Below are 23979 nucleotides of genomic sequence, written 5' to 3'. Positions count from 1 at the left end.
AAGGCCGATGAAGAACAGATAACTTGTTGTGGTGATCTACAAAGTGATACCTCTACATGGCGGGGACGCACAGGTGGAAAATTTGCCTCGTCGGGGTGGGTATAATAACCGCTATGTTTAGTTTTGCACATCTGTAAAATATGTGTTTAATTCACGCGGCAAGTATTTCACTTCTATAATTTATTTGACAAAAATGTTTTACGTTACGTATTTCCGCATATCATGTTATGGTTTTCATGTTAACTAACTTCTCAATGACAGCTATTATAGCTTTCGTTATTAGGTTTTAGTGTAATGCGTTATAAAAAAAGGAAACTATTGTTTGAGGGAGTGGCAGTAATTTACTGAATTTTATTATTTTGTCATATTCAGGATACAGGAGTTGGCAAGACTTGTGTAGCCCTCCGATTTTACCAAGATCGATTCACAGGAACTGTACCAACTATTGGGTGGGTTTTTACCTCGTTCCTATCATAACAATAATATTTTGTTAATAACAACAATATACAATAGTTCAATAGCAACAACAAGACAATTGCCAAAAGGTTATAAATTACAACTTGTTGCCATTGAATTGGTTGTTTTTGTTTTCTGTTTTCTTTCCATTTTGTTTGTACACATCTCATATATGGAAATGTCAAATCACAATTGTGACCCACTGTCTGAAAATGGGTCAGATGTCGCCCATCGGTAACATTTAAGAACACTTATTTTTATGCAATCAAGTTATAAATACAACAAGTTTGAGATCATGCTTTAGTCTAGTTTGTATCCTCTTGCGCGAAATGGTAGTTTAAAATATCACTTTACTTGTAACTCGTTTTTAATAAATAATGATATACTGGCTAATTTCAAATGGGAGTAACTCAGCAATGCGATACACCCAAAAGCTTACACATAAAAATACCAAATAACTGCAGCTGGTGTGTTCTTTCCAGATAATTACAAAATTAAAAAAATTGTCAACATCTGACTCATATTTACAGAGCTGGTCACAATTAAAGACACTGCAGCCGATTTCACGAAACTCTAGGATTAATCCTAACTCGAGTTAGGACGAGCAACCCGTCCTAACTTAGGATGGGTTCAATGCTTCCTACGTATTTGGATGCGGGACTCAACTCATCCTAAGTCCTAAGATTAATCCTAAGTTAGGAAGAGTTTGGTGAAATCGACGGCTGGACACCTTCGGTAATTGTCATTGACCAGTCTTCTCACTTGATGTATCTCAACATATGCACAAAATCATTGTGAGAAAGAGGCTCCCTCTGAAGTAACGTAGTTTTTTAGAAAAAGGGTATTTTTTCACTCAAAAGACTTCAGGCCCGAAGCCTTTTGTTAAAAGCACACACACACATTGTGCAACAAAGGTGTTTTTCTTTCAACATTCTCTTGCAGCTTCGATGACCAATTGAGTCAAAATTGTTGCAGGTTTGTTATTTTATGCACATGTTGGGATACACTAAGTGAGATACACTAAGTCAGATTTCGGTCTCGAAATCAAGCATCTGAAAGCACACAACTTTGTTTTTTCTTTCATTATTATCTCGCAACTTCGACGACCAAGCTCCAAGCTCAAGTTTTCACAGGTTTGTTATTTTATGCACATGTTGGGATACACTAAGTGAGAATACTGGTCTTTGACAATTGCCAATAGTGTCCAGTGCCTTTACTACATGATGTGAGACCACAAGGAAAGACAAATACAGTAATGTGTAATCGAGTTGAAACTAAAGGTGTGTTCAAAAACGCGTTCAGTTTGTTATGACTCTGCATTCAAACAGGAACCTGAACAAGAAAAAAATCCCTGGCAACTTGTTTATTTTAATATCAACATATATCCTGTGAAGCTAAACGTAAAAAGGACTGTGCAAGTCTAGCTGATTTGCAACGTCATCTAATTAAATATAACGAGTCTCAAATAGAGGAAATATCTGTTAAAAATTGTTAAATGCACTGGGCACCTTTGGGTATTGTCAAAGACCAGTCTTCTCACTTGGTGTATCCCAACATATGCATAAAATAAAAAATCTGTAAAAATGTGGACTCAATTGGTCGTCGAAGTTGCAAGAGAATAATGGAAGAAGAAACACCCTCTTTTTGTCACACGAGACTGGGTGCTTTCAGATGCCTAACAAGTCTTTTAGTATTAGAGTGAGAAATTACCTCTTTCTCAAAAACTATGTTACTCCAGCGGATCAACAGCTCTCCATTGCTCGTTACCAAGTGAGTTTTTGCGAGTTGTTTACAATTTATTTTGAATAATTGTCAATAGTGTCCGCAGAGCCTTTTTAAGTACGTCCTTATTTATTTAAAAAAAAAAACACCTATTTTTATTTTGTCCAATCAGATATGCTTTCATGGAAAAGGAGTTAGCAGTCGATGACGTCCCTCACGTGTTTAACCTGTGGGACACAGCTGGGCAGGAACGCGTAAGTGCTCACAGTGTTAATTGGCCAGTTGACAGGGGAGCATTTGGGGGGATTTATGCCTTAGTGGGTGCTTGCAATTCGACATACGTTCAGTGCATAGTGCAATCCTTGCTCTACGGTCAGAGTATGTATTATAAATACAATTGTTTTATATATTTTTTTGCTATTAATTTGAGGGCCATCGCCGGATTCATTGAATTGTGAAAAATATTTACGGTAGAAGCCCAAACTTTCAAAATGGCTGCCCGTTGCTTGTTCTTTCTATATTTTTCAAAGGACAACGTCAATAAATTCGTTCTCATAATATACTCTGAAATGTGTGCAAATTTCCAGGTTTCATGGTATATTCCCATCACATCACCTTCCATTACCATTATTTTATTGAATATTCTGAACACAAAGGTCCAAAAGAGGTTTCATTTAGCGTAAATTTACTCACAAAAACAAAGAGGCCTAATTTAAGTAACTAAACCATTAAACGATAGCAAACATGTTCCATTTGGGGACATATTTCCCAAAAGGCGGATTGGAAACCAACCTCAACTTGGTACTACACAAAACGAACATAAAATGCACAACTGCGAATGATGTACACTGTAATATATAACGGACCAGTGGGGTGGATTTCACAAATGTAGTCCTAACTTAGGACTAGTCCTAAGTAATGCTAAGAGATATGACCAGTCCTAAGTTAGGACCAGTAACTCATCCTAACTTAGGACTGGCCCTATCTCTTAGCATTGCCTAGGACTAGTCCTAAGTAAGGACTACCTTTGTGAAATCCACCCCAGAGCACTATACGCTCGCACTATCACCTCATTTAAATCCTTCAATTCCCCCGCCATTTTCTCTCCGATACAGTACCGCTCTCTTGCACGTGGTTTCTTCAGACGAGCGAGTGCAATGGTCTTAGTATACGATATAACAAACTTGGTAAGTTCCTATTTACATTCATTTACAAACTATATATTCCCTGAAGGAAAAAGAAATGAAGACTTGTGCTTCAAGTCACAACTAGTTTTAAAAATATTTATCCATTTTGAATGAATGGACACTTAGACCATGACGCAAAAGTTTATTGCTCCAAGCTTAGACATTCTACACCCCAGTGAACATACTTGATATTCTTGGTTCTACAGCGGTCTACGTTATACCAACAACATGGGCGTAAATCGGGGGAGGGGTGGCACAAAATGCATTATACCACCACATACTTTTGACTGGGGATGGGCACTATAACACCACCCCCCCCCCCCCGCCACCGACTCTACAACGTGGTGAAAATAATGTGCCGAATTTTCACAAATTGATCACATAATTTTATCTGTGGTTCATCAGTTGTCACCCTTTGGTTTTTCAAAGAAAGAAAGAGAGCACAAGTAAAAGCAACGCACTCAATTAGTTCGCGATCTTGATCAAAAGATCTGGAACTTCAAACAGCAGCACTGATACAGGCAGATAATTTTTTTTTTTTTTTTTTTATTCACCAGCAATCATTTGAGGTGCTAGGGAAGTACTGGATACGTTCCACCCAGCGAGGTGCGCCAGAGAACGTGGCCTTAGCAATAGTGGGAAATAAATGTGATGTGGAGGATGAACGGCAAGTGTCGACGGAGGAGGCGGAAGAGTTTGCCAAGACCCATGATGCCGTCTTCATGGAAGTCAGCGCGAAATCGGGAGCCAATATACACTCTCTATTTGAGAAAATTGGTGAGTTTGCTCATGAGTTGGGATTGGGTCAGGATAGGGTTATTATAAATAACCTAGCATAAAACACACTGCAAAACACATAGGTCTATATGTTGAAAAATCACGTTGAGATCGTTATGCATCGGCGGCCCAGTGCACGATTGCAATAATGGAGTCATTTTTTTTTTAGAATTGTTTAAAAAAGTCTTGTATCATTTTATAGATATTATAACAGCTTCAAAAATCTCGAATTCAAATTTGACTACACCTTTGGTAGATAAAGGGTGTCTTCATTTGAGATAATTATGTGATTTTCTTTGGCCCTCTCGCCTACACTCGGCTCATAAATATTCAGTACTTAAAAATTTGCAACCAGCTAATGTCAAAGGTAACCCCTTGACCTGCATTCTCAGGGATCCACATATTTTTCCATTATGGCAGCTCCTTTGTACAGTATGTGTGTATTTATCGTCCCAGCTCATAAATATTCCGTACTTTTTAGTTTTCATACAGCTAATGTCAAAGGTCACACCATGACCTGCTTTCCCAGGGTTTAGTGAATAAAAAATAAAAAAATCCCCCAGTATGGCAGCTTCTTTGCACAGTGTGTGTACTATTTGTTTACAATTCCATGCGAAATAAACCACAACTTTTCAATCAATGTGGCCCTCTCATTACAGCAAGGAGACTTCTTGAGACTCCGGAGTTGGAATTCAAAGCAGTTGGGATGAGGATCTTAACCCCTGACCCGGCTGACGACCAAGACGAAGAAACTGGGAAGGATTACAAGACAAGATGCTGTAGCCATCTACATCTAGGATCAAACTAATAGCATGGTAGTGTAGCCCTGTTCATACTGCTATTCCCCAGGGTTGCCCCGGGGAGTAATGGCCAGCCCTTTCACACTATGATTTTAACCCCTGACCCGGCTGACGACCAAGACGAAGAAACTGGGAAGGATTACAAGACAAGATGCTGTAGCCATTTACAATTTTTTACACCTAGGATCAAACTAGTAGCATGGTAGTGTAGCCCTGTTCATACTGCTATTCCCCAGGGTTGCCCCGGGGAGTAACGGCCAGCCTTTTCACAAACTATGATCTTAACCCCTTGTCCCGGCTGATGGCCAAGACGAAGAGACTGGGAAGGATTACAAGACAAGATGCTGTAGCCATCTACATCTAGGATCAAACTAATACTATTGTAGTACATCCCTCTTCACACTATTCTATTCCCCAGGGTTGCCGCGGGGAGTAACGGCCAGCCTTTTCACACTATGATCTTAACCCCTGCCCTGGCTGACGGCCAAGACGAAGAAACTGGGAAGGATTACAAGACAAGATGTTGTATCCACCTACATCTAGGATCAAACTAATACTATTGTAGTACAGCCCTGTTCACATTACTTTATTCTTAAGGGTTGCCCCCGGGGAATAACAGACGGCCTTTTCACACTTTAATTTAACCCATGCCCCGGCTGACGACCAAGACAGAGAAACTGGGAAGGATTACAAGACAAGATGTTGTAGCCACCTACATCTAGGATCAAACTAATACTATTGTAGTACAGCCCTGTTCACACTACTTTATTCCCCAGGGTTGCCCCAGGGAGGAACGGCCAGCCTTTTCACACTATGATTGCTTTACCCCCGGTCTGCCCCAGCAAATGGGCATACCTTGGGAATAGCCACCCCTGCTAGGGGGTAAGTGGTAAAACCCAGGGGAACGTGTAAACCAGAACCCTTCGCTGTTGAATCTTTAAGTTACAAATTCCAGAGAAATGTATATCAAGAAACAGTAGATCTGATCATATGATAAAGAACTTTTATTGAAACAAATTTGAAATGTTTGAAGGAATGTTTGAAGTATCTAGTACTTGAAGAATATGTTTCCATTATCTTGAATTCAAGATACTGTTTTTTTAAACAAAGGACTGGATCGTTATTCCAGACCTGTTTGGATTAAAATAATATCCCTCTCAGCGTTTGATGTTTACTCACACTTAATTAAAATTGTAGCGACAGATTGATCTGATAAATTACCAGAAGTCATAATTACTCGATGGTTGTTCTGTCGAAAATGTTTTCTAAGTATTTTCTAAGGTCATATATGTCTTCTCTGGATACCCACCCCCCCCAAAAAAAACAAAAAATAATTGTACCTAACTTTTTAAAAATCAGTACCCTAAAATTGACACAAGGAGCAAGTTCGAGTGCGCACATTTAGTCCACCAGTGGTTGACCACAGACTAGCAACGCACATGCGCAGTGATGTACTCACCCGAACGACTCGTTTGGTAGTCTAGTCAACCTTCCACCTTTTCGCTAAAGTGTCACTGGTTCCCCTCTGCACTTAACACATGTTAGAATGGAACATGCTGTTGGGACCAGTGAAGAAACCATGGGCTCGAGGCTGGTTCCAAGCCTGGGTTCTTGTAAAAATGGTCAACCTTTAGTTAACCATTGTGCACACTCGAACTTGCTCCAAGTAGCCAATAAAATCCATTTTGTCACAAAAATTCAGCTGGAATACTGATGAATTGATATTTTCTCTGGTTCTGAATACAAACACTTTTTTTTAACTTTTTGAGACTAAAAAAAAAAGGCACAGAAAGAGTTAATGTTACCATTAAGGCACAAAATATAAATTGTAAATTATATTAAAAACTTATTTCTAAAGCGCACACAATGTAGAAAAGAAACAAATGTATACAAATTAAAAACATAAGTGTACAAGATAGATAATCTTTGGAGTCTTATAATATTTGTTTGTGTGGATAGTTCATAACCAGGGATTTCCTAAGGGCACAGATCGAAGTAGATTCTACCAACTGTGTCCAGTGTGAGTGCCTTTAAAGACTCTAGACACTATTGGTAATTGTCAAAGACCAGTCTTCTCACTTGGTGTATCTTAAAGACACTGGACACTATTGGTAATTGTCAAAGACCAGTCTTCTCACTTGGTGTATCTTAAAGACACTGGACACTACTGGTAATTGTCAAAGACCAGTCTTCTCACTTGGTGTATCTTAAAGACACTGGACACTACTGGTAATTGTCAAAGACCATTCTTCTCACTTGGTGTATCTTAAAGACACTGGACACTATTGGTAATTGTCAAAGACCAGTCTTCTCACTTGGTGTATCTTAAAGACACTGGACACTATTGGTAATTGTCAAAGACCAGTCTTCTCACTTGGTGTATCTTAAAGACACTGGACACTATTGGTAATTGTCAAAGACCAGTCTTCTCACTTGGTGTATCTTAAAGACACTGGACACTATTGGTAATTGTCAAAGACCAGTCTTCTCACTTGGTGTATCTTAAAGACACTGGACACCTTTGGTAATTGTCAAAGACCATTCTTCTCACTTGGTGTATCTCAACATATGCATAAAATAACAAACCTGTGAAAATGTGAGGTGGTTAGCGAAGTTGTGAGATAATAATGAAAGAAAAAAACACCCTTGTCACACGAAGTTGTGCACTTTCAGATGCTTGATTTCATGACCTCAAATTCTAAATCTGAGGTCTTGAAATCAAATTCGTGGAAAATAACTTCTTTCTCGAAGACTACTTCACTTCAGAGGGAGCCGTTTCTCATAATGTTTTATACTATCAACCTCTCCCCATGACTCATTACCAAGAAAGGTGTTGTGCTACTAATTATTTTGAGTAATTACCAATAGTGTCCAGTGCCTTTAAGAACCAGGGCCCAATTTCATAGAGCTGATAAGCACAACAATTTGCAAGCAAGAAATTCTTTCCTTGATAAAAACAGGATTACCAACCAAATTTTCACGCGATTTTCAGGATTTGCAAACAACAGCTGAATACCAGTAACTAGCAATATGCAACAATTGGAAATTTGGTTGGTAATCTTGTTTTCATCAAGGAAGAAATTTCACGCTAAGCAAAATTTTGTGCTTAGCAGCTCTATGAAATTGGGCCCAGGTAGTGTATTGATGATAGTGGATACTAATTCCTCAGTAGTTTGTTGAGAACCAATCATTGATAGCATCCATTGAAACATCAAGAAAGACACCTATTACAGCAAACTGGTCTCTGCTTTGATCCTACAATCAAACCAAAAACATTTAGGAATTAAAGGGTTTGGGTAATTTTGGGGTAGAAAGCTCCCCCTTAAAAAATTACTTGCTGAAGGGCAGAAATTTTTGAGAAAAGAGTAAAAAAAAATGCACAAACTAGCATGTACAAATGATTTACGTGACTCTCCTGAAAAAATTGCTCTGTGATTTTCACTTTTTTCTTCTCAAAAACTGGACGCCTAATGAAGCTGAAACTTCTACGGGTTCATGTTGTGGCCAAAAACTTGATCTACAAAAGGTATCAAAACCCTTTAATAAACTAGGTATAACTGAATAATCCTACTAACTATGTTGCAAAATCTGCTTCTACATCCAAATATTTTAAAGAACTTACCCAAACCATATGCACTTGCACTGAGCCTTTTTCTCCATTGTGTTGAATCATGTATGGTTCACCATCGTAGTTGTAGTTTACTATAAATAAAAAAAGACAAATGAGCATTCATGCTGAAAAAGGGAATTTTGAAATATGAATTTTCAGGCTGGCTGAAAATTAATCAATTAATTCTTTCTTTGTAAGGAGATATTTAGCGTATAAGATATTTATTATTTTGATTTTTAAATTTTAAAAATGGAAATGCCAATACTTACCAATTGTTTCCTGTGCTTCTTTGACAGCAACTGGGCAACTGTAAATAACAAATTTAATAAACTTTATTAATAAACAACGTTTTAGTTTTTTTTAATTAAAAAAAAAAATGATTGTGTTTATTTGTAGATGTTCGTGTACGAACATTTGTGAAAGGCGCTTTTTTAATATTGCCATTATTGCTTTAATTATAGGAGAAAACAAAGATAGAAAATAAAGAAGTAAAATTTAGTCTCTGACCTGATGCACCAGAAAGGTTGAAGGAATTCATCATGTAACGTTACATCCAAAATGCAGAAATCCTGTCAAGATTATACAAAACCAAGTTAGCTTAAATGTAGATAACCAGAGTGTCACAAAAAAATAAAATTAATTCTACTCATGCAATGAACTCCGTTCCACCTGATTCTCGATACACCGGTCAGCCAAAGTTTAGAGCCAAGCCAAGATCGGGGCCCAATTTCATAGAGCTGCTTTATAGCACAACAATTTGCTTAGCATGAAATTTCTTCCTTGATAAAAACAGGATTACCAACCAATGGGAGACTTTGGAACGCTAGGTGGCAGCAGACTTACCAGGTAAATTTCCATTGTTGACGTAGTTCTGAGCATGCGCACATTACCGAGAACAATGGATTTTACCTGGTAAGTCTGCTGCCACCAAGCGTCCCAAAAGTCTCCCATTCCATTTGTTGCATACTGCTTGTTACTGGTATTCAGCTGTTGTTTGGTTGGTAATCCTAATTTATCAAGGCAAAAATTTCATGCTAAGCAAATTGTTGTGCTTAGAAGCTCTATGACATTGGGCCCTGCGCACCCAACAATTTCAGTCACTGCTTACCTGCACTATTCCTTTGAATAAATCTGATTTCCATGGTAACTGAAGCTTTTTAGATGTGAAGGAATGATCACTCATGACATCAGGTCTGACTGGAATTAACCTTACAAATCTTCCTTCTGACAAATAAAAGACCAATTTGCTTAGCATGAAAAGAGAGTGAAAGAATCAGTGAAGAAATATGCCACAGCAAGAATAATTGTTTCTAAATTAACGTCATCTTTAATCAGGGTAAACTCCGATCAGCGCCCAGCACTGGGATGCACTCAGTACAAATACTTTTTGTTTTGATTTTCTGTCCGTTTGACCTTACTCAAGTGAACAAGAAGCCAGTAGTAATAAACTACAGCTAGACTTCATAAATTGTGAGCAGGGGGCATGTTCACCAGAATTCGTATGATTTCTGGATTTTGAAAGACTGGGCTGATTGGGGTACAACAACAGAAGCAGGTGGTGAGGTCCAAGGCCTAAGCACAGGATAATATGAAGGGCACGGGATGTACTGAATTATTAAAACAAATTATCACATACCATCAACCTGTTAAAAAAGAAAGACACCACAGACTCCTGCCAAAATAGCAAATCTTTACACAGAATTGGAGATCGAAAGCAGAAACATAGTATAAATCATGTCAGTACCTCTATTTTGCTCGCAGCAATGCACATTCTTGAACTGTTGTCCCCAGAAATTACTGCGCTGATTTCGTAGCTCCACAATACACGTGAAGTCATGTAAACCTGTCAATTAAACGAGACATACAAATCACCAATTATTTGTAGTAAGGAGAGGAGAAGAAACTAGCCATGCAAGATGACAATCAAGGTGGATCTTGCCCATTGGGGTTTTCCTCCCACATCTAAGACTGAATATTTCTTAAAGGCAGTGGACACTATTGGTAATTACTCAAAATAATTATTGGCATAAAACTTTCTTGGTGAAGAGTAATGGGGAGAGGTTGATGGTATAAACGATGTGAGAAACGGCTCCCTCTGACGTGCCATAGTTTTTGAGAAAGAAGTAATTTTCCACGAATTTGATTTCGAGACCTCAGATTAACAGAACTTGAGGTCTCGAAATCAAGCATCTGAAAGCACACAACTTCGTGTGACAAGGGTTATTTTTCTTTCATTATTATCTCGCAACTTCTATGACCGATTGAGCTCATATTTTCACAGGCTTATTATTTTATGCATATGTTGAGATACACCAACTGCGAAGGCTAGTCTTTGACAATTACCAATAGTGTCCACTGCCTTTAAAGCCATTGGACACTTTCTGAACAGAGCAAAAATTAAAAGTATACAGATTTGCAAATAACTTACAGGAGGGTTTACAGAAGGTATTGGTTTCAACTTCCCTTGAAATATTATTCCTTGAAATGCTTTACTTTTTGAGAAAACATTAAAACAATTATCAATTCTCGATATCAAGAATAACGGATTTATTTTAAACACATGTCATAACCCTGCGAAACGTGCGGAAACAAGGGTGGGTTTTCCCGTTACTTTCTGCCGACTCTGATGATCGATTGAGCCTAAATTTTCACAGGTTTGTTATTTATATATAAGTTGTGATACACGAAGTGTGGGCCTTTGGACAATACTGTTTATGGATGTTGTGCGATTGCTTGAAGTAGGATTTGAAACGTTGCATAGTGGGAATACGATATGGAAAAATTTGCGGTAACACCATGTAATGAATATCTCTCATTGGATTAGGGTGGTTCTAAAAAAAAAAACTACTGGTTTCAACTCGACGCTTCGATCAGTATGCTCTGATCGTCTTCTAGAGAACTCTCCAGAAGACAAAACCCAACGGTTCTTTTCAGAACCACCCCGACTCATTGAGAGATATTCATTACATGGTGTTACCGCAAACTTTTCCAAATTGAATATTTCTTCTCGTTTCCTATTCGTCCTGTTATTGGACAGAAAATTGATTGCTCTTTCATTTATCGCTCTTTCAAGTAGAGTGTCATGGCCGAGTAGTTAAGAGCGTCGAATTCAAGTTCTGGTGCTGATTCACCGGAGTGTGGGTTCGAATCCCGCTCGTGACACTTGTGTCCTTAAAGCAAGATACTTTACTATAATTGCTTCTCTTCACCCAGGGGTATAAATGGGTACCTGCGAGGGTAGAGGTTGATATTGTGTATGAAAAAGCCACAAGCGCCTTACAGGCAGCTCAGGGCTGTATACTCCCTATGGAGCTGAGAAACATTACAGGGATGTTATTGGGCCTATGACCAGCCGTCGATTTCACAAACTCTTCTTAACTAAGACTAATCTAAGGACTTAGGGCGAGTCCCAACCCTGCACTGTAGCATGCAGACCTTAAGATTAATCCCAAGTTAGGACGAGTTACTCGTCCTAACTCGAGATAAGACGAGTCCCAACTCTTTGTGAAATCGACGACTCGGCACTAATGTAAAGAGCATTGATACAGTTATTGTGAAATGCGCTATATAAGTATTTGTTATTCGTTGATCGTTGTAAGATTGTTGCGAGTCCAGTTGGCTCAGATTTGAGTTTAGTTCGGCTCAGTGGTTTCTTTCCCTGCCTTTCATCTCTGTGGACACCGGTTCGAATCCCACCTCAGACCGAAGCCTTGCATGTGGATTGCGTGTGGGTTTTTTACCATTGGGGTTTTCCTCTCATATCTAAAACTGAACTTTTCATCTTGTTTCTTTACTCATCCTCTTATTTGCATTTACTGTGCTGTTGGATGTGTAATCAATAAATCAATAAATCAATTTATCAAAGACTGGATTTTTGTTCAGATTTTCGATAACTTTATCCCACTTTCTGAAAATGTTCACTCAATAATTCACATGTATAATGCGAAGCAACATTGTTTATAGTCTTGTACAAATGTTTTTTGTTTATGTCAGACTCTCTTATTTCAGAAAACAGGTTTTGTTAACAGTTTCAATATCTTAGTCTGGTAACCCGTATTAATAACAAGTTTGATTCTCATTTTAAAGTAGTGGTCTTGACTATTTCTCTTACCAGCCTCAGTTTGTTTTTTATTGTCAGGAAAAAAAAGATAAAATTCTGTTCCTAAGGGATTCTGAATCACACAATTACCACTTTAAGCTGTCTTGGTAAACACTTTCCAAATTGCCACAAAGGACATAGTTTTTTTTCTGAGTGAAATTTAAGTCATTTCAATGTTGACTTGTAATTTTACTCTAGTCTGGCTGGGATGAAGTGTGAAATTCCAGACATTGAATGTCAACATGAAGTAGAGTAGTATTTCTCTAAAGGTTGTTGTCTTCTGTTACAATCAACAGACGCTAGACTCCGTTCAAGGTGCTAGACAGTGTGAAAGATTCAAATCAATATCAGTAAAAGCATTGGTTGAAATTGCTTTCGCACTGCTGAAAATTGCAATTAAAGCCATTATAAACTTTCGGTACAGAAAAAAAAGAAAAAAAGTTCACAGATTCACAAATAATTTACAGGGTTTACAGAAGGTAACGGTTAAAGACTTCTCTTGAAATATTATTCCATGAAATGCTTTACTTTTTGAGAAAACATTAAAACAATATCAATTCTCGATAGCAAGAATTACAGATTTATTTTAAACACATGTCATGACACGGCAAAACGTGCGGAAACAAGAGTGGGTTTTCCCGTTATTTTCTCCCGACTCCGATGACCGATTGAGCCTAAATTTTCACAGGTTCGTTATTTTATATATAAGTTGTGATACACGAAGTGTGAGACTTGGACAATACTGTTTACCAAAAGTGTATAATGGCTTTAAATTTTGTTTCTAATTACTTCAAACTTGGCTACACATTACATTTATTTTTGGCTTATAAACTTCTTTAAACTTAGCTGCATATTGCATTTATTTGTATTTGGTGAAAATTGCTTTAGCTTTGCTGCAGATTACATTAATTTTTAGGTTGAAATTGCTTTCACTTTGCTACGAATTGCATTCTGTGTCATGCGATAACAAAGAAATGAAGAGAATTCTACATTTTTATAGATTCCCATTTAGGATCTTGTCCCTTCTTCCTCTTCATAGAGTGATGTACTGTGAGTAGGATTTGAAAATTTGCATGGCTGAAGTAAAACTAAAAGAGGTTTGCAGTAACACCTTGTGAATATCTCTTTTTGAGTACTGAAAAGAACCTGTGGTTAACGGCTCTTTAGCCACCGGTTCTTTGCAGAACCAACACTTCTCAAAAAGAGATAATCACATGGTGTTACTGCAATCCTCTCTTAGGTGTAATTATGATTAAAACTCACCATGGTTTGGGTCAATATCGTCAGGTTTGGGCCGGCAGGAAGGTAGACTGCATATTCTACTCCAAGAAAGAAACAAGACAATCAAATTAAATCACAGACGAAGAAAAACAAATTAACACCTACTGGTACATCTATCAAATCACAGATGCTGAACGACAAGTTAATAGATTTCATTTAGTAACAAATAACATGAACAGTATTTACTTAAGAAGAATTTGAAACTTTGCATGGTGGAAGCATAACTAAGAGAGGTTTTCGGTAACACCATGTGGAAAGCCTTTTGGGTAGTGTTGGTTCTGCAAAGAACTGGTGGTTTAAGGCACTGTACACATTTGGTAATTGTCAAAGACAAGTGTTCTCACTTGGTGTATCCCATCATAAGCATAAAATAACAAGCCTGTGACAATTTGGGCTCAATCGGTCATCTAAGTTGCGAGAAAATGATGAAAGAAAAAAACACCCTTGTTTGACAAATTTGTGTGCTTTCAGATAGGAATAAAAGACTTCTAGCTAGAAGTCTTTTATTATTTTAGTGAGAAATTTCCTCTTACTCAAAAACTATGTTACTTCAGAGGGTGTCGTTTTCCACAATGTTTTATACTATCACCAGCTCTCCAACACTCGTTACCAAGTCAGTTTTCAAGTTAATATTTATTTTGAGTAATTACCAAGCGTGTACCTTCCCTTTAACGATTCAGAACTAACACTACTCAAAAAAGATATTCACATGGTGTTACCGCAAACCTCACCTTATTGACATAACACTTGCACAGAAATCCATCATTGGCCTTCGTCCCTTAAAGACACTGGACATCTTTGGTAATATTCAAAGACCAGTCTTCTCACTTGGTGTATCTCAACATATGCACAAAATAACAAACCTGTGAAAATTTGAACTCAATCGGTTGTCGAAATTGCGAGATAATCATGGAAGAAAACACACCTTTGTCACACAAAGTGTGCTTTCAGATGCTTGATTTCGAGACGTCAAAATCAAATTCTGAGGTCACAAAATCAAATTCAAAAGTTTTAGTGGGAAATAACTTCTTTCTCAAAAAGTACGTCACTTCAGAGGGAGCCGTTTCTCACAATGTTTTATACTAACAGCTCTCCGTTGCTTGTTACCAAGTAAGTTTTTATGCCAACAAATTATTTTGAGTAATTACCAATAGTGTCCAGTTTCTTTAAGCTCCTGCTCCATAACCCAACCTCCACTCTCTGTTAACACGTTCTGAGGAATTTAATTAAACTAATCCTAAATGATTGGTTTTGGTCTGGAGTAAGGCAGCTTTGTGAATAGGAGTTATAATGAGACCAATTCAGAACTGACTCCGCTGCAGTACAGTTAATTACGATCCTATAAGCTAAAGTAGTAGTCCAGTCTATTTTCTATACCATCCGCCCTGGTAATAGTTAAAAAGCAGGACAGTTCTTTTCAGAACTGAGAAGTCTCCTGAACCTCCGATTATCTACTCCGCGGCAGTAGAACAAAGCAAGACAGTTCTCTAAGAACAAACCTCCACCCAGCAAGTAGATACACACATGGTGTTACGGCAAACCAAATATTCATTGATACCTCACCATGAAATGCCTCAAATCCTATATTATATAGGAGTTATCATTGTTGTTGTTTTTTTGCCTTGCAAATAAAATAAAAAAATACTAAAAAGATGTGTACATACCTCTCTTGTGATCCTTGCGTACATCTTTGTATTAATCCATGATTGTGAAGGCACACTGATATAAACGCCAACTCTCCACCATCCTAGGGCGAAAGGTAGAGAGAACCCGAATACATTAATCCACAGGTCAAAGGTTAAGAAGCCACATGGCTTAGAAATGTGTCACTGAGGGTTGGTTTCACAAAGATAGTCCTAACTTAGGACTAGTTCTAGGACTCTTTAGGAGTTATTAAAAACTTAAGGCTAGTCCTAAGTTAAAACGAGTTACTCGTCCTATATTCAAGATAAGACCAGTCTCAACTCTTTGTGAAATCCACCCCTCGTCCAACAGTTGAAAGAATTACTGTTGACAGCGTACAACTGCACATTTTTTGAAAACAAATGCAACATGTGCATAATGTATTTTGGTCGGTAACCTGTGTTTTTCAAAGACAATATTGTGGTTTAAAAAAACGTCTGCCTATAAAAGTTACCAAACTATAAGGGAGAAGTAGCTCATGTGACCTTGGGAAAATCTTCAATGACCTTATTAAATATAACTCAAGCCTAATTGTTCACCAGGAAACAATACAAAAGTAACACTAAGGCTGTGTCTGAATTAGTGGCTACACCTACGGCTACGACTAGATTTCTGCGTCATGATGCGTTGAGGTAGAGGAAGTCCTTACCAACACACTTGGTAATAGCCGTAGCCATAGCTTATAATGATAATAATAACCGTATTTATAACGCGCCTTTTGCCAAAGGATACAAAGCACCAGGTATTATTACTGCAAGGTGTGGGACGAAGTTTGAATTACGATAAGTGCACTGGGTTCTTTAAAATGCGTTTACACAACACATGGGACCAATGGCTTTACGTCCCATCCGAAGGACGAAGCAATGGTTAATTGTCTTGCTTAAGGACACAAGTGTCAAGGCTGGGGATTCGAATCCACACTCTGCTGATCAGGAACACCAGAGTTTGAATTCGGTGCTCTTAACCACTCGCCCACGACACTTGCACAGCTTTAGCCGTTAATTCTGACACGGCCTTACCTTCCATGTAGCCACGAGTACACAATGACCTATGACCCTAAGGTCAACAAGGTCATCATAAGCATCAGGTGGATGACTAGTCGACAAGTTTTTCCAACACAGGTCATGCTGGATGAGTAGTGAACTTTGACACGGACTGCAAAGTAGAGGTCATGCAAATATAAATAACCACTAAAGGGGTTTGGGTAATGTTGGTTTGACACAAAGCACAAAATGTCCACAGATTTACATTTAACTCACAGAGCTTAAAGATAACGATGGTAGAAAGCTTCCCCCTAAAGTATTACTTGCTGAGGTGCTGTTGTGTTTGAGAAAAGAGTAAAGCAATTTCTCAAAAAATTTGACAACTAATAAAGCTGAAGCTTCTACAGTTAAATTTAATAACATATTATATACCTACATTCACAGTGGGTAGGGATTCATGTCATGGGCCAAAAACTCGATCTACAAAAGGTATCAAAACCCTTCAACAGTGTTTAGACAGCGAAAAAAAAAAAAAAAAAAAAAAAATGAAAGGATTAAATTTAAAGCAGTTTTTAAACTGCTTTTTAATTCAACCCTTTCATTATTTTTTTTAATTTTAAAAGTTTCCAGCAAACTGCTTTAGAATAATAATATATCTGGTATATTTATAACTTTATCAATATAAACCACAAGGGAAACTGACTGGGTAAATTTTGTAATGATTTTGGGGGTTGAACAAAGAATTGACTAGAATGGAATTCGAACCAAGGACCTCCGGATTAACGTCCCGGCGTTCTACCAGTTCTAACTGAGCTATCGAGCTTTACGTGGCGGTGTCCCTATTTTGTCAATATCTTTGTTTGGGGATGCCGTCAGGAGCCATATATTTTTTGTTCAACCCCCAAAATCATATTTATAACCATCAACACATAAAATTACACAGGTTGCCCAAAGATAGTTTAAAGAACAGAAATTCCATTAAAATAATAGTAATTCTCTAACATGAGAAATCTACCTGTTATCTGCAACTTTACTTCCTTTGAAGAAGATTGGCGCCTTAGCGATGATTGACAGGCTCTTCAGGGTTTTGATTGGTGGAAACTCCAGATGGTAAAACCTGACTGTGTGAGACATCGGGAAGGAGAATGAGTCTGAAGACGCAAAAGTAAAACTCGACTTGTTGCTGTCTTTAAGAACCAACTCCCAAGTTATACCGAGTAATCTGAAGAAAAAAAACAAAAACAAAAACAGTGAAGAGTCAAATGCTCAAGAGTAAAAACTCAAACACTTAAAAGCACTGACCACTATTGGTAATTACTCAAAATTACTCTTTCTGTTAGCAGAAAAAACATACCGGTAACTCCATGTGTAGATTATGTTCTTTTGAGAACTTGTCTTGCTTTATATTCTAGTCGATTTTTTGAAATTCGGAAAACTTCTCAGTTGTGAAAGGAAATGTCCTGCCTTTTAACTACTACCTGGGCAATGGGTAGAAATTTTGCAGTGACTACTACTTTTGATCCAGTGGATCGAGGTGAATTCTCGTCATCAACCTTACTATTGCGGAGTGAGTTCTTAATTTGTCCCAACGTTTTGACTAGCTTACTCTATATAATAGATGTTAAATATGCATCGGGGATAAAGAATATGCGACCCACTCTGTGAAAATGAGTCACATGTCGCCCAATGCAATATTAAGTTATGGACAGCTTAATGTGGAAAGATCTTTAGTTGCATGGTTAACCTTTAGAACACTTACTTTTAGGCAATAATGCTATGAATACAACAATTTTGCGATCATACTTATGTCTAATTTGTATCCTTTTGCACACAATGGTAGTTTAAAATATCATTTTACTTGTAATTCGTTTTTCAAAGAAAATGGTGTAGTGGCTAATTTCAAACGGGAGTAACTCAGCAACGCGATACACCCCAAAGCTTAGACACATACCAAATTACTGCTGATGTGTTCTTTCCAGCCCTTCATATAACTCAATTCCTGAAATTGCCTACATGTGACTCATTTTCACAGAGCGGGTCACATATATTAATTTTGGTTTACCCATACACCGATGTGTGTTAGCAATGTATACTCAGTACTTTCCCCGAGTCCTGTGAACAAATATCACAGGCATGTTACTCGGGTGTAAAACCCACGACCCTTGCAATTCTAGAGCAGTGTCTTACCAACTAGACTACCGAGGTTGCCCGGTAGCTAGAGGCAGTTCGAGTCCTATGTTTTGGCAGCGGGTATCGCAACGATATAATAGATAGCTTATAATATAATATAGCTTACTCTAGTTATTAGAAGACTGTACAGACTATTACACTATAGAAAGGGTATCATTGATAAAGTAGGCACTGTCCTCTTTTGCGCTCCAAAATTATAGAGGGAGTATACTGACTTTATACTTACTGAATTGATTTATCAGAGCGATCAGGGAGATGTGTATAGGGGTTCGATTTCTTGAGCATGGTCGGAATTCTTGCATCACGTTTCTCAATACACCTGTAACAAATTAAATATGCAAATCCATTGGACCAATCAGACAATGACAAAGACACTAGATCATAATACAAAGGTTTGGAAAATCATACTTAAAGACACTGGACACTATTGGTAATTGTCAAAGACTAGCCTTCACAGTTGGTGTATCTCAACATACGCATAAAATAACAAACCTGTGAAAATTTGAGCTCAATCGGTCGTCGAAGTTGCGAGATAATAATGAAAGAAAAAAACACCCTTGTCACATGTAAAATGAGTGCTTTCAGACGCTTGATTTCGAGACCTCAAATTCTAAATCTAAAATTCGAAACCAAATTCATGGAAAATTACTTCTTTCTCGAAAACTGCATTACGTCAGAGGGAGCCGTTTCTCACAATGTTTTATACCACCAACCTCTCCCCATTACTCGTTACCAAGAAAGGTATAATGCTAATAATTATTTTGAGTAATTACCAATAGTGTCCACTGCCTTTAATAGCAGGTCTCGAAAAAACCTACGGCACCCACAACAAATGCCGTAGTGCCCTGTGCTTTTGCCCTTCCCAAAGTTCCAATACAAATTCACATTTTCCTTGTAGAAGTGCCCCTTATCAGAGGAAAACTGCTGTGCCCCTTTAAGAACAAAGTTCAAAAGTTCAAGGTTTGAAAAAGTGTCAAAGTTTGAGCCGGGGTTTAGTAAAAGGGTGTCAAAATCTGCAGGAAATTTAAAAACTGGGTGTCCTATTTGTTCACTTACAATATTTCAGGTAAATGACAGATAAAACAAGGGTGTCAAAATTTAAAACAAGGCGTCAAAAATACACACAGACATCCCTAATGCCTTGTGTGAAAAACAGCTTTCAAAGTTAGAATGATGACAAATAGGAATGGATAAACAGCAAAAGCAAATCAAACTTTGAAAAAAAACCAAGAAAATCAAAGTGAAAAGAGATTTGCTCTCAATCTTACTTTCTGATGCATTTTCTTTTCCACGTTTTATCGTGAGACTCGGTGTCCAGTGGTTTCAGCCGATGTCCGACCAAGTCGATCTTACTAGTAGCATAAGAGCAATAAAGACTCCTCCACAGTGTACTGTCAAATACGAGGTCACGTTAAAGGCAGTGGACACTATTGGTAATTACTCAAAATAATTATTGGCATAAAACCTTACTTGGTGATGAGTAATGGGGAGAGATTGATGGTATAAAACATTGTGAGAAATGGCTCCCTCTGAAGTGCCATAGTTTTAGAGAAAGACGTAATTTTCCACGAATTTGATTTCGAGACCTCAGATTTAGAACTTGAGGTCTCGAAATCAACCATCTAAACACACACAACTTCGTGTGACAAGGGTGTTTTCTTCTTTCATTATTATCTCGCAACTTCGATGACCGATTGAGCTCAAATTTTCACAGGTTTGTTATTTTATGCTTATGTTGAGATACACCAACTGTGAAGGCTAGTCTTTGGCAATTACCAATAGTGTCCACTGCCTTTAAGCGTCATCAATAAAACTCAATGATTATAAAAACATGAAAATTCATCTGTGTTGGTAGTTCGATACGTCTAAATGTTTAAAGGCAGTGGACACTATTGGTAACCAATTGTCCAAGGCTAGCCTTCACAGTTGGTGTATCTCAAAATATGCATAAAATAACAAACCTGTGAAAATTTGAGCTCAATCGGTCATTGACGTTGCGAGATAATAATGAAAGAAAAATAACCTTTGTCACCTCGAGGTTGTGTGCGTTTAGATGGTTGATTTCGAGACCTCAAGTTCTAAATCTGAGGTCTCTCAATCAAATTTGGAAAATTACTTTTTTCTCAAAAACTATGGCACTTCAGAGGGAGCAGTTTCTCACAATGTTTTATACCATCAACCTCTCCCTATTACTCATTACCAAGTAAGGTTTTAAGCTAATAATTATTTTGAGTAATTATCAATAGTGTCCACTGCCTTTAAAGGAACATTACAAAGATAGTTTTTGCTAACAAAACAGTTACTGGCAGTGTAAGCACTTTATGTATGTAAGTTAATAAAACGCTCACTGAGCATTAAACTCCAAACGAAAAATTTGTTTTACTTATTTCTCATCAAATATGACATTTCAGACAGAAATATTTCAAGGGATGTATTTTATCATCATCATCATCCTTAGACCCTGTAAGTTTTATGTAAATCTGTGATCTTAGACAACTTTTTTTTGAACAATTCTGTAATGTTCCTACAACATTTGATTACAACACTGCAAATTCTGTAATTTTCGACTGATAGTACAGTCGTCATCAGCAGGATAACCCGGAAACATTGTGACAAAAACTTAAACATTTAAGTGGTATATAAAATAAAGTGCTACTGCCTTTAATTTCTTACTTGTCATTTGCTAAATGATGCCATTTCTTACAAACACAGGAGCAGTTGATCAGGCTGCTGGCTGGGAGATAACTCATCAGTTGAAACAAAACTTCTTCTGGCAGGCTTAAAATAAACAGATACAACAAATTCATATTTTAAAAAGAAATGTTTGTTGCAACAAATTACTTAAAGATGCTGAGACCAGCCTTCCCACTAAGTGTATCTCAGCATATGCATAAAATACAAACCTGTTAAAATATGAGCTCAAATGGTCATTAAAGTTGCGAGATAAAAAACACCCTTGTTTCACGAAGTTGTGTGCTTTCATGTGCTTGATTTTGCGACTTCAAATTGTAAATCTGAGGTCTCAAAGTCAAATTTGTTGAAAATTACTTCTTTCTACTCTAGAAAACTATATTACTTCAGAGAGAGCCGTTTCTCACAATGTTTTATACTATCAACGCATGCACTCGAAAACTACCACACCTCAGCAAGTAATATTTTAAGGGAAGCTTTCTACCATCATTATCTTTAAACCGTGTGCGTTTAATGATCATTTGTGTTCCGTGTCATAGAAAAATGTACCCAAACCCTTTAAAAATGAAGGGCACCATTCTAAATATTTTGTGTGTGATTTTGGAGAAAATAAAGAAAAACTTCTCCCACTTCAAGAAAAGTTGGAGGCAAAAGAACATTATGTTTAATTCCTCACTCATAGATGGTTGCTCTTCTCTTTAAAACTCCTGGTATTTTCCGTCCTCTAGGTGCCTCTGTCCCTCTGGATTTAGAAGAGCCAGTGGCTGTAGATAATGAACTCCTATTGGACGGTTGTTTCTGAGGGTGACTCTGATTGGTGCGTCCTAGATGGGTGCCCTTCATCATTTCTGTGAGATCCACTGCAGAGGGCTGTGAGCTATGGAAGGAAGAACGGTAAAGTCACCCCTAGCAATCTCACCCCCTCTCAATATCAAAGTCAACTCCCCCACCCTCCACCCGACAAAGTTGCCCTCCACTTTATTCACTACTTAATTGTGGTAATTTAGAAATGATAGACCCAGTAATTGGGGCGCTGTACTAATTTTTTTCGAAATCGGTCGTACTAGCACCCCAATAGGTAGGCATGCTAGATTTGGAAAAAGCATCATTTTCTATGACTGTCGTGGCAGTCATAGAAAACGCTTCAATTTTTGTGCATACTGTCTAGTAATCCTCCGTCTCCACCATAGGGAGAAGGGTTAACATTAATTATTATCGCATATATATACACTGTCTGACACCGAGTGTCAGTTACTGGTTCAGTGTTTTAACAAACCAAACCTGAAAAAGTAGTGGATAACTTTCCCTATGGCGCCACCACCGTTTCACTAATTTTTACAAAAAGGGATATCTCATTGAGGTAAATTAGACACTTTATTTATATTTCATTTCGAATGAAAAAGTGGTGGCGCCATATATACGGAAAATTTTCCAAAGTAGTTGCGATAACGTAATCCTCCTCCAGACGGCCGGAGGGTTACGAGATTCTCTTGACTAGCTGTTGAAATTGTACGTGTTGGACCAGATTGCCGTTTGCCGCTGGAGAGAATCTCGTAACCCTCCGGCCTTGCGGCCGTCTTCGGGAGGAGGGGTTTAACCATTTACGTTATTGCAACTAACCAACCAGAGTAACTAAACTAAACTACCCCCAATTCATGGCCCCATAATCTAATCAACTTACCCGTTGTCACGATTAACATCTCCATCTTTCTTTGAGGTCTTGTTTGAAGCCAAATAACCGGACAGAAGTTTCTTGTGCCTTGCATTTGAGGCAGAAGCTGACATTATGAATGCTTTAATTTTACCCGGCAATCATAAACAACAAAACTATGCAACTAAGAAACAGTCGCCTCTTGAGGGCGGTATAAAGATTTCCTCTCGACGATGGCGTAATATGACAACAGAGGGCGCTATTTTAATAAGAGTGCACCACACCATAGAGCTAGGACCCCAACGAATGTTAAATTCAAAGATACTCAAGTTTACATATTGAACACCAATTATACACTTTCGAACAAATAAACTTTCGAACAAAATTTCCTTTAAATTTTTGGCATTTATTTTGGAATTTTTGCTAAAAAAGTAGTGGCCTATAGGCGTTAAAATAAAATAAGAAAACACAAAAATTCACAATTTTATCCCTTAATCAATTTTTTGCTAGTTTTCGTGAACGAGCACTTGTCAACCTCCCTATAATTGGCCAGGGAGGTGGAAAGGTGGAAAAGTCCTATTAAAATATGACCAAATTAAAAGCACTATATCCAGTCTTCTCAAAAGTTGAAGCACAGAGCCACGATTCGAATTATTTGCAGGATCCCGAACCTTTTATATGGATCAGCAGTGTGGGTTTACATCAATGAGAAAAACGTGTCTTGGAGTATGAATGTTGGCTTATTTAGTGCGGCACACTAGTACACGGAATAGTTAATGTAGGCCTACAGATTGTTTAGTGAGAAACAACGTGTGATCGCTATAAACTAGATGTCCGAAGATGCCGTCA

At 37.8% G+C, this 23979-nt stretch overlaps 2 protein-coding genes across 5 annotated transcripts; one reads left to right on the top strand and one right to left on the bottom strand.

Moving 5' to 3' along the window:
* Positions 1 to 3: 3 nt before the first annotated feature.
* Positions 4 to 6266, top strand: LOC117289053 (ras-related protein Rab-31-like). The gene is made up of 6 exons (XM_033769981.1): positions 4 to 95; positions 373 to 449; positions 2351 to 2432; positions 3294 to 3365; positions 3923 to 4142; positions 4802 to 6266. Exons 1-6 carry the CDS (start codon positions 57 to 59, stop codon positions 4948 to 4950), a joined length of 639 nt encoding a protein of 212 aa, XP_033625872.1. The 5' UTR covers positions 4 to 56; the 3' UTR covers positions 4951 to 6266.
* A 1741-nt stretch (positions 6267 to 8007) lies between these two features.
* Positions 8008 to 23293, bottom strand: LOC117289380 (F-box only protein 15-like). 4 transcript variants are annotated; one of them, XR_004518936.1, is made up of 14 exons: positions 23161 to 23293; positions 22156 to 22356; positions 21462 to 21566; positions 20057 to 20179; positions 19015 to 19107; positions 17614 to 17820; positions 16635 to 16770; positions 15597 to 15679; positions 13915 to 13970; positions 10297 to 10395; positions 9661 to 9776; positions 9060 to 9121; positions 8565 to 8859; positions 8008 to 8197 (listed from the first exon to the last, which is right to left on the bottom strand). XR_004518936.1 is itself a non-coding variant. In XM_033770479.1 (13 exons), the coding sequence occupies exons 1-13, from the start codon at positions 23262 to 23264 to the stop codon at positions 8796 to 8798; spliced, it is 1449 nt and encodes a 482-aa protein (XP_033626370.1). In that variant the 5' UTR covers positions 23265 to 23293; the 3' UTR covers positions 8416 to 8795. The 4 variants fall into 4 exon arrangements, 1 of the variants encoding a protein (XP_033626370.1); XR_004518937.1 differs by having other exon boundaries at positions 9661 to 9773; XR_004518938.1 differs by lacking the exon at positions 20057 to 20179.
* Between the last annotated feature and the right edge of the window lie 686 nt (positions 23294 to 23979).

The sequence above is a fragment of the Asterias rubens genome, chromosome 4 (genome assembly GCF_902459465.1).
Source record: "Asterias rubens chromosome 4, eAstRub1.3, whole genome shotgun sequence".
NCBI classification, from domain to species: Eukaryota; Metazoa; Echinodermata; class Asteroidea; order Forcipulatida; family Asteriidae; genus Asterias; species Asterias rubens.
This window is presented reverse-complemented; position numbering and strand designations above follow the sequence as displayed.

What these genes read in the sequence shown, in the direction of transcription:
- LOC117289053 (XM_033769981.1), top strand. Translation starts at nt 57, where the DNA reads ATGGCGGGGACGCACAGGTGGAAAATTTGCCTCGTCGGG. An exon ending in GGAAAATTTGCCTCGTCGGG is followed by an intron (nt 96 to 372) that starts GTGGGTATAATA and finishes TGTCATATTCAG; the next exon opens with GATACAGGAGTTGGCAAGAC. An exon ending in ACACAGCTGGGCAGGAACGC is followed by an intron (nt 2,433 to 3,293) that starts GTAAGTGCTCAC and finishes TCTCCGATACAG; the next exon opens with TACCGCTCTCTTGCACGTGG.
- LOC117289380 (XM_033770479.1), bottom strand. Translation starts at nt 23,264, where the DNA reads ATGTCAGCTTCTGCCTCAAATGCAAGGCACAAGAAACTTCTGTCCGGT. An exon ending in GATGTTAATCGTGACAACGG is followed by an intron (nt 22,357 to 23,160) that starts GTAAGTTGATTA and finishes TTCCTTCCATAG; the next exon opens with CTCACAGCCCTCTGCAGTGG. An exon ending in TACTCGTGGCTACATGGAAG is followed by an intron (nt 15,680 to 16,634) that starts GTAAGGCCGTGT and finishes CTTTCGCCCTAG; the next exon opens with GATGGTGGAGAGTTGGCGTT.